Source organism: Coffea eugenioides, chromosome 10, assembly GCF_003713205.1.
Source record: "Coffea eugenioides isolate CCC68of chromosome 10, Ceug_1.0, whole genome shotgun sequence".
Classification (NCBI taxonomy): domain Eukaryota; kingdom Viridiplantae; phylum Streptophyta; class Magnoliopsida; order Gentianales; family Rubiaceae; genus Coffea; species Coffea eugenioides.
Window position 1 is genome coordinate 34698311 of NC_040044.1, and position 10923 is coordinate 34709233.

The 10923-nt window shown below is 35.0% G+C and overlaps 1 protein-coding gene across 1 annotated transcript; it reads right to left on the bottom strand.

Annotated features, from left to right (window-relative positions):
- Positions 1-1627: 1627 nt before the first annotated feature.
- On the bottom strand, positions 1628-6342 carry LOC113750859 (TLC domain-containing protein 2). The gene is made up of 3 exons (XM_027294794.1): positions 5939-6342; positions 3229-3506; positions 1628-2196 (listed from the first exon to the last, which is right to left on the bottom strand). The coding sequence occupies exons 1-3, from the start codon at positions 6231-6233 to the stop codon at positions 1885-1887; spliced, it is 885 nt and encodes a 294-aa protein (XP_027150595.1). The 5' UTR covers positions 6234-6342; the 3' UTR covers positions 1628-1884.
- Positions 6343-10923: the final 4581 nt, after the last annotated feature.

Genomic DNA, 10923 nt, shown 5'->3' on the forward strand with positions numbered 1-10923 from the left:
AAATGGGGTGAGAGAGGCTCGAACTCTCGACCTCAGGATTACCATTTAAGGGGGCAAAATGTCTATTATTATAATTTATGGGGTAAATTGCAACTGGGTATATAGTTTGTGGGGGTTTTTTGCATTTAACCCTAAATACCATAATAAGGATTTGTAACAATGTGGTTGATACTGAATGTTAGGGCAAAAGAAAAGAAATGGGGTGAGAGAGGCTCGAACTCTCGACCTCAGGATTACTCAGAAGCTATGAGACCTACGCGCTAGCCAACTGCGCCACCACCCCAACTTGTCATGGTGTGCGGATTTTAATAATATATTGAATGTTAGGGCAAAAGAAAAGAAATGGGGTGAGAGAGGCTCGAACTCTCGACCTCAGGATTACTCAGATGCTATGAGACCTACGCGCTAGCCAACTGCGCCACCACCCCGAGCTGGTTTGTGTGCTTTAGTAATATAGAGAAAAGGGTTTCAGCAATAAACAAATTCAAACAAATTCATGCTTGCAACCAAAACTTTTAACAAACCGAACTGTTTGTGAACATATTCATGTTCGACTTGTTCAAGTTCGAAAAATATCTAATCATTTAAAAAATGCTCAATCGTTTAAACAAATCGAGTTTGAACACAATATTAAGATCGTTTAATAATCAAACTGAACACAAACTTGTTCGCGAATTATTCGAATAGTTCGTGAACACATATATAATTATAAAAATAAATACATTTAATAGTATTTAATATATATATTATTTTACTAAAAAAGTAATTAGAAATAAATTAGCATTATTTATTTTTAAAAAAATCAATAAATACTATTAAACTTATTCTTAATAATGAATTATTTATTAAAACTATAATTAGATCATCTTCAAAATCAAATTAGAATTCGGCTCATATAGTTTAACAAGGCGAACTTGAATTAGAACTCGAATATTCATACAAATAAACGAATCGAATTCAAACAATATTTATAATTCGTTAATATTCAAACCGAATTCAAACCCTGTTCGTATAATATACAAATAAAACCTGAACACTAAGTATTCGGCTCGTTAAAAACTCTACTTGTAACTGCAGAATAATGCACAAAGACCAGCAAGCTTAACCATCTTATTAGCTCAACTTTTCTAATGTCCATTTTCGCATTTCAGTTCAAGATTATCTTCAATTGTAGACATTTGACATTTGGTGTTTGCGCAATGGTTATACTCCTTTAACTTTAACAATCATAAGTTGTCTAAATTGCAAATTTTCTGCGATTTTGCAGCTGCAGGGGTGAAATAATCATCAAGCCTCATAAGCAACCTTAATTAGAGATAATTTTGATGTTAGGAAGACAAGAAAATTAAATTATGCATGGCAACCTGGTTTTAGGCTTTAGCCAACCTATAAAAATTTTGACCACTTCACCATTTTTACTTTGATTTTGGTCATCCACCCTTCATACTTGTCCACTGCTGGCAAATCAGAATGTAGATGGCATACTAAAGATGGGATCAACCCAAGCCAGTAATCATTAAACAGGTCCACCTTAAACAGATTTTTTGCTTTATATCAGATTTTTATGTTCTTATTTTTAGCAGCTCTTGGCAAATACTCGTAGTTAAGCAGAACAAAGGGCAATATGTATGAAAGTGCATCCCACTGAAAGCAACTGGATACCATCACTTCACCTGTTTCTTAACGAAAATTCCCCTGCTTTTTTCCTCTCATGTGTATGTATACAAAACATGCCATGTACAATTGTACGTACTAATGAATCCTACAATAAGATATAACCATCCCACCCCAAAACCCCATTTGCCAAGACAAAAAGAAAGAAAGAATAATTAACCTGTAATTTGGTTAACAAGAACAGCAACTTTTGGCCTTCAAGTCAGTCATTCATGATGATTTTGAAGATACATTTCGAGTTCTCCTCTCTCTTTGATATGCTTTAAACAGATCAATGCCCAAAAATACATTAAGCAAGTTCATTCCAGCCATTCCGAAGAGTGCAAGCGGAAGTTCCACACCTTTGCCAAACTTGGAAGCGTCTCTGATTAGCTTCACAGTGATTAGAACATGAGACGAAAATCTTGCTAAAACAAAGGTAATCAGGTTGACAACCCATTCTATTTTCACAACTTTGATGCGGGCATCACGAACACCAGTCATCCGCCGCACCTTTCGCATGTGCAAAATTACTGAATGCAGCTGCATCATACGAGCAATCATTTATGAAAGAGTTGAGTAAAGGCAAGATAAACATATGATACAGGAATAAATGAATGATCAGGAACTAAAAAAATGAAAGAAAGAAGCTTCAACTCTTCCCCTCACCCCTCTCATGTAGAAAGAGAAATAAAAAGAGAGGAATATAAGAAAAGGAAGAAGAAAAATGAGCAGAGAAAACATATATTAATGCTAAAACTAATCCTCGATGCTACAGGGCTGAATTTGACGTTTTCCCCCCTTTACATCCCAAGAAGGTCCAGTTAAATCTATGGCACTCCTTCCATTAAAAAAGTTATTTAGTTGTATGACTTCTAATCTGAATGAGAAATTAATTTTATGTCTCGCAATCTTACAACTCTTGACACTTCACTATTAACTGCAGAAGCCAGGCAATGACAATTAGATAATTCTGCCACAACACTTAATGATTGTGCAAGGACAAGTATATGGAAATTACTGTAAACTTGAGTGATACTCACCCTCAAAAACTAAAATATGAAAAATAAGAACTTGAATGACACTGTTCAAGAAAAATAAAAAACTGTTCATCTAAACTATCAAAATATTTGGAGGGGGGGAACATAAAAGCAATGGGGATAGGGGATCCAGCAACAAAATTTCATATTGGCCTCCGATATCTTCAATAAAAATCCCTACCAAACTTGCCCATGTTTAGCTCAAATTCTCTTGTTTTTATTTTTATTATTATTCTTTTAATCTTAATAATCAGTGATGACAAATCCAAGAAGACAAACCACCAATTTAGCCAAACTATACTTTGAAACACCATTCTTTTGTGATAGTCCTGCAATTTGTTGTCCCATTTTACTCCATAAACAAAATGACTACTTGAAGCTCCACATGGAGTAAAATGGCTTAACCACAAGCCCTGGCTTAACTAAATTTTATTGAAGAATACTTCAGAAAGGTAAAAAAGGATGCTGAAATTTAATGGAAGGATTAAAAAAAAATGCTCAGCATGGATGAACCCATGACAATATAGAATTTTACCTCACAAATCAAGGTGAGAATGAGATAGTTGATTGTAACATTCCGATATAGGGCAAGAATAAAGCAAATCAGGAGTATAAGATGATGAGATAAGATAGAAGGGATTGGACCACTGTATAGATGATAAAGTAACATATCCCCCTGATCATAAGCAAAGTAACCACTTGAGATGCACAAAGCTGCATATGCTCCAGGCCAAGTAGTCTCAACCAACTGCGAATGCTCAAACATGTCTTTTGTACTACTTGTCATCCACCGATTGATTATGATAATGACCACTGCAGATGGATGAGACACCATTCTATATCAGAAAGGATCAAAGATAAAGTAAGCCCACTCAATCATGTAAAAAAACATATATCAACATAGCTGAACTTAGATACATCATTCAATTTGAATAGAGGAGAATGCCGGTAGGGCTGCAGGAATGGGATGGGAGATGAGTCTAAAGGGGAAAAGGTGGAATTGGCAACATGATTGAGACGCTATAGGGCACATTAGCCAATTAAGAAGAAAAATGTGAAACAACATATAGCCAGTTCAGACTTCAGCACAAAGTGAAAGACTTCTGTAGCAACTGCTCCAGTTCTTGGAAGAGACATCTTTTACAGTCCACGAGTGTGCTAAATATTCAGAAGTAAGTGGGTAGTTACCTTGGAAATATACCATTGGAACTGTCTGTTTTGTCCTTGACATATTGAGCATATATACTTGTTTAATTGATGATTACAGTAAACCGTTAAACAATGACACTACACAAACCCTTTCCATGAATTGTTTCTGGTAAGAAAAGACACTTAAAAACTTCCAGTGATAGAGTTGAATGCTATCATCAGTCAAGCATATCATACTTTTTGACCTTTGATACTGGCAATGATAACGCCAAAATTTAGAAAGTATTAATCCTAAAGCATAAGCCTTTCAATAATATTTGAAAAGTTTGCTCCAACTATTATATCTGGAAGACCCTCAAACTAAGGCAAAAAATCAGTTTTATTACTGATTCTAAGTTTTGCTTCTATAATTCCATTTCTAAACTCTCCCTTCTTCCTCCTCCTCATTCTCTCCACCAACTGCTAATAAATGACCTTGAAAGATGACCAACATAAATGAGTCTGAAAATAAAGTTGACCAACTCAAGAAACCCTATGTAAAAGGCCATAGTGATTAACAATTTTAGGCATACCTTGGGGTTTCCATGTATTCTACCTGCTAGTGTCACATCAAGAATGGTCAACTTAATAATATCCTAAAATTTTATACATTTGTATAATCTTAAACTACTAATGTAAATTACTTAGGTGGCTCGCTTATAATGTCTATTGTACAGCATACAAAGAGCCTTCTTGTTAATTTCCAAAGACACAAAATGCAGTGTGGCAGCAAAGCATGTCAACAACCTAGTTTCGTGACATACACTACAGCAAAATCAAACCATCTACTGAAAACACATATGCTCTGGCTTTTCAATTGTAGTAAGTCATGATAAAAGTTGTAGCAAAGCTCCAAGAAGCTTCAACTTAATTAGTAAAATATGGAAAATAATTAACAGTAACCATTCTTGTATCATCAAGAAACGGTCCATGACCTATCCCTTTTGAATCTTGGAAGAAAATTGAACGTATGCTCATTTATTTCAAACTTTCAGACGTGTAAGCCAGTCCAGGAAGAACATTCCTTAGTCTTGAATATCAGCCATATACATTTCCAAGTTGGAAGTGGATCAACGAGGTTTTCCATTGTTTAATTGTGTACGTATATATATGGTATTATGCAGTGATTGGCAAGGTGGAGAACCAGGAAGAAGGAGAAACATATTGCATTTCCATTTTTAACAAAGCTACAATAGAGCAGAAGACTGTTAAGTGTAAAATTGCACTAAGAAGACAATCTAGAGATTTCTATACCTTGTGTTCTGTTTGAGAAATTATTCATTAATCTAAAAGAAGGTAAAATCTGTTTGATGATCTAAACTTTGACAACTGTTTGCAATCTAATTTATATTATTGCAAACAATCAAGAATTCAAAAACCATACCTACTTTGTACTCAGACTAACATATGCCCCATCGCACATTTGTAGAGTATCTCGGTAATTGAGCAAGTGAACTAGGTTGCACAAAGTGGAAAATTGTAAAGCAAGGACCAAATTTGCAGAATGGGACCGTTATATTATAACCTTCGTGAAAGTGTAAAACGTTAACATCTTGATTCCTCATTTTCTGTGGCTTCCCACTTGTCATAGAATATTACAGCAGCAAGTTTTGCAATGCCGAGATGACAAATACAAGGTAAGCATAAGACTGGCATGCAGAGAGAGCAGCGAGGGTTGGTTGTGGAGGAGAGAAAAACAGCAGGATCTGAGAATACAACTCATAAAAAGTCACCCAATGGAGAAAGAATAAAAAGAATAAAAATTTTTGTCCATAACATTTTTGTAGTTTTTGGGGAGTAGATTTTTTGTTTCGCAACTTCTATTGAGGTTACAGACATATGACGAAGCTTTGTACAGCTGAATGTCTAGTTATCAAACATCCAGTAAGTTTGACTTTTGACCATGACCTAGTAAATTAAGACGAACAGAAAATCATTAATAGAGACCAACAACAATCCAAGTTTAAGAGCAGAACCAAACCTGCATGCACCAATACAACAAACTAACAAGTCTAAAATGAGCAAGACACTAAATAGGCAGAGAATATAGAAGGGACCTGTAGCAGAGGTAATGGAGGAATGGAGCAGAGAAACACAGGTATTAACAAAAAGAGGATCACGAGAGAGGTAATTGCGGATGACCCAGTTGGCAGATTGGTAAAACAAGAAGCCCCCAATGATTGGAAGCAGCTCAGAGCGCTTATTGAACCCGATTTCAAAGAGAACTGAGACAGCCCACATCACTAAAGTCGCCATGAAGAACACCCCTGCTTTGCTTTCTTGATTCCTTCCCATCTCCCTCAACAAAACAAAAATAAACCACCAAGAAATAAAGGCAAAAGGAACAATCATGCACAATATATTCAAAGAATTGGGTTGCGGGATTGGGAGATTATGTCTGCTTCTTTTCTAGAGAAAGCTAAGCAGAAGAGGAGATGGAGCGATTTCTCTGTCATCATCCTCCAAGAATATATGATGTTCCGTTTAGGGAATATTAGCCTCGGACCCTTCATATTCACGAACGGGGCATGTGGCCGGCCACGTGTCACAATGTGTCCAATGCGTGTATGGATGGGTAGGCAGAACTGGGTCGCGATCCATGAGGTCTGAGCTGATATCGTTGGATTAGATGAATACACGCAGTTTGAAAAAATATAAATAGATTTTCTTTTATACATGTCAAAATTGGGAATGGTGTAGATGCCACTAATTTAGGTCCGATTAAGGGCGATTAGTGTACTGCATGTCTAATGTGGGTGTACGCTTATAAAGATGGTGTATTTTATGCATTGATATAATGTACTCGAATAAAATTTATTATTAAAATAAAGTTATATATAGTGTAAAAAGTATAATAATCGTACAATTATACGAAATTTTCAACTGTATCTGTCTCTGATCCATCAAACTTATAGTACCTAGGACACATATGAGAAAGAACAATTCGATTTGATTTTAATCAATTTGGACTATTAAATTAAAGTTTTGAAAATAATTTCTTTTTTACGTGTCAAAATGAAAGTACTCTAGGGAACAAATTTCCAATCTAACAATCGTTGATACACATGCCCAGTTTACTAAAAAGAAAAGCGCGGTTGACAATTCATTGAGCAACAATACGATTCTCTCTCTTTTGCTACGTGCACAATTTGGTAATTTTGGATGTAATAAAGTTGGCTGATGGTGTCATTGACAGCAGAGATGCTGTGATGGCAGATGTATATGTTGCTGTGATGCAGAACATAATTCAGACGATTTTTTTTTTTTTTAACCAAAATGGATCGCATGAAGGATGGAAGGAAGAAGGCTATTATGGCAATAATGCCACATGAAAATTTGACATCTTACCATAATGCCAAGATATGATGAGATTTGATAGAATTTTATTTTATTTTGATATGATTTTATTAGAATAAATTATTGATATAATTAGAATAATTGATTGTCTTGATTAGCAAGACCAAGTTTAATTGATGGTCTTGATTAACAAGACATTCCTTTTAGTTCTCTAGTAGTCAAGCCTATAGATAAGCCATTGTATTAGGCATTGAAACACACTTCAATTATCAAAAAAAAAAAAAAATCTTTGGTTTTTTATCAAGTTCTTTGTGAGTTTTCTCACGATCTCTCAGGGTTCTTTGAATCTTGTTTAGGGTTGTTCATGAAACACTCTTGATTATTTCTTTAAATTGTTCATGTAACAATTTGGCCTATTTTCCTTCCAAACCTTAAAGCACATCAACTGATCAACAGTCAAAAGCATGTGAGTAAGATACATGCCTTGTGGAGTGTTTATCTTTAACATGCAGTTTCTATTCATTCTAAAGTACAAAGCCGGGCAGTAGAATAAGGTGGCTAATGCTTTGATCAGACGTGCTACTTTGCTTGTAACTATGAACCACAAAATTATAGGATTTGATGCATTGAAAGAAGACTATACGGATAATGATGATTTCAAGGAATTGTGGTTTGCATGCAAGACTAAGGCGACACAGGATGATTTTCATATATTCGATCGTTGTTGAGTGTGTTTGGATTGCCAAATTATTCCTAATAATATTTTGCTTGCATCATAAACACATTTCTCAATTCACCTTTTTATATTTTTAATTATTTTTTATCTCACATACATCGCATCACAAAAAATATTTTTCAAATAATAACGTTATCTTTTCAAAGGTAATCATGTATACATTCCTTGTATTTTCTTGCGTGAGCAATTGATTCGTGATTTGCGTAGAGGCGGTCTAAGTGGACACTTGGGCATTAATATGACTACTTCAACTTTCTAAGAGAGATATTTCTAACCTCAATTGAAGCATGATGTAGGAAACTCTATACGCAAATGCTACACTTGTCAAACAGCAAAGAGACAACCTCAAAACACAGGGTTGTATACTCCATTGCTTGTCCCTGAAGTTATTTGGGAAGACGCATCAATGGATTTTGTGCTTGGACTGCCTAGAACTCAACAGGGCGTAGATTCTGTGATTGTTGACAAAATTTTCAAGATGGTGCACTTTATTTCATGTCGAAAGATTTCAGATGCCTCTCACATTGCTCGACTATTCTTTCGAGAGATAGTTCATTTGCATTTAGTGTTAAAATCTATCACTCCTGAGAAAGACGCCAAGTTCTTGAGCCACTTTTGGCTAACCTTATGAAGAATGTTTGACACTTCGTTGGATTTCAGTAGTATGGCTCACCCTTAAATAGATGGTTAGACAAAGATAGACAACCATACTCTTAGCAACTTGGTGAGATGCATTTGTGGAGAATGTTATGACAGTGGGAACATGCACTTCCTCAAGCTAAGTTTGCATTTAATAATGTAGTTCATATCTCAATTGAAAGATCGTCGTTCTCTATTGTGTACGTGAAGCTCCTAGACATACAATTGATTTGGCGAAACTTTCTAACATTCCAAGATATAGTGCTGCGGCAGAAAATATGGTGAATGATATGCAAGCTATATGGGAGGAAATCAAGCAAAAGTTGGAATCCACCAATGCAAAAATTAAAGCTGCTACAGATAAACATAGTCGAGCTGCAGAATTCAAAGTTGGCAATGAGGTGATGATTTTCCTGCGTAAAGAGTGGTTTCCAGTTCGTCAATATCATAAGTTGCAACCATGCAAATATGGTCTTTACAAGATTTTATAAAGGATTAATCCAAATGTTTATGTTATTGATTTGTTGGAATCATGAGGCATCTCATGTGCGTTCAATGTTGCGGATCTTGTCCTTTACCATCCATCTGAGAAACCTCTCTATACAACTCTGCAAAACAACATGAGGGCGAGTTCTTCGCAGGTGGAAGAAATTGATTAAGAACATATTTCTGAAGATTTTTTTGACTAATATAGATCTCATGAAGGGTTGAAGGATGAAAACTATTATAGTAATAATACCACATGAAGATTTGACATCAACTTACCATAATGCCAAGCTATGTTTTCAGACTCGGACCGAGCATCGACTCAGTTGGGCTCAGGGCTCAGGGGTCAATGGGTTCGACCGAATTCGATCGGAGTTGAACCGGATGACGTCATAAATAAAAATTATTTAAGAATTAAAATATTGTATGTAAAATACTTAAAAGCATGTTAATATTAATAAATGTATATTTATATATATTTGATGTTTCAAATAAATTTAATAAGAAAATACAAAGAAATTAGATTGATCAAGTAACAATTTATATTATTAAATGAACATTAATAAGTCTAGAATTAAAATTATGCATTTGATTGAAAAATAACACCAAACTTTAGGACAATATTTATAAAATAAGAAATATTTGAGATATATTAAACCTAGGAGCCAAAACATAATATTGAAAATGCTTTGACCTTTTCAAAAAAAAAAAAGCTTGACATCAAACCGGTTCATCCAGTTTGCCGGTCAAACTCGATTTTTGACCGAGTTTTTATACACCCGATTTTTTAGAGTAACTCGGACCGGACACTTGGCGAATGTTCTGATGCAATCTCCAAGTATATATAGTAGTATGCTCTTTTATTTGTGATGGTATTTACTGATAAACCCATTTCCCCATCTTATGACTTCATGACTGATTTGGTGATCCACTTCCTCACTTCGTGGGTTCATTGCTCATTTAGTAGTCCACCTCTAAGATAAACTCCTGTCACACTAGCCATCATATCAGTTGAAATACGAGTAGTGGGAATTACCCACTTCCTTACCTTTAGGAATTTATAACTCCCACGTCTTTGACTTTTAGGACCATGATCTAATGCTTGTCATTAGCTAACTTTCGGCTTCCTTTCCCCTTTCATATCTACATATATTGGCAGATGTTTGTGCATGCCAACAAATGTGTGAATATAAACCGTCATGTCTATTGATGCCTGGATGCTGCCTTCTACTCCCTCCGTCCCATTTTGATAGTCCTGTATTCCTTTTTCATCTGTCCCAAATTGTAGTCCACTTTCCAATTGAAGAATGTAGTTGTATTTTAATTTTCCTAAAATACCCTTATTCAATGCAAGTAGTTGTTACTATAAACCTACCCCATTTAATGAGAGTTGATTCTTTTTTTACCATCAATTCAAGTTCCCATAAAGTTGTACCATATTTAATATGAGGGTATTTTAGGAAAATAGTAATCTAAATTTACTTTTCCAACAAAGTTAACTACTTTTTCTTAAACTGTGCGAAAAAAGAAACAGTACTATCAAATTGGGACAGAGGGAGTAATAAATTAGCTAACAACATAATCGGCTTCCTTTCCCCTTTCATATCTACATATATTGGCAGATGTTTGTGCATGCCAACAAATGTGTGAATATAAACCGTCATGTCGATTATTGATTGGCCTTAAATGGATGCTGCCAATAAGTTTTATTTGCCGATTACATTATCAATATCACCGTGTCTAGATATTAATATCACACTAACTCGTCATCAATTTTCAACTAACATACAAATAAATTCTTACTTACCGATGATTGATCAGTCCTTCTAGCCTATAAATTTTTAGCTACCGCTTTATAAGTGATAAATATTGTCCCAACAGAGA

What these genes read in the sequence shown, in the direction of transcription:
- LOC113750859 (XM_027294794.1), bottom strand. Translation starts at nt 6,233, where the DNA reads ATGATTGTTCCTTTTGCCTTTATTTCTTGGTGGTTTATTTTTGTTTTG. An exon ending in CTCCATTACCTCTGCTACAG is followed by an intron (nt 3,507 to 5,938) that starts GTCCCTTCTATA and finishes ATCCATCTGCAG; the next exon opens with TGGTCATTATCATAATCAAT. An exon ending in TTCTCACCTTGATTTGTGAG is followed by an intron (nt 2,197 to 3,228) that starts GTAAAATTCTAT and finishes CGTATGATGCAG; the next exon opens with CTGCATTCAGTAATTTTGCA.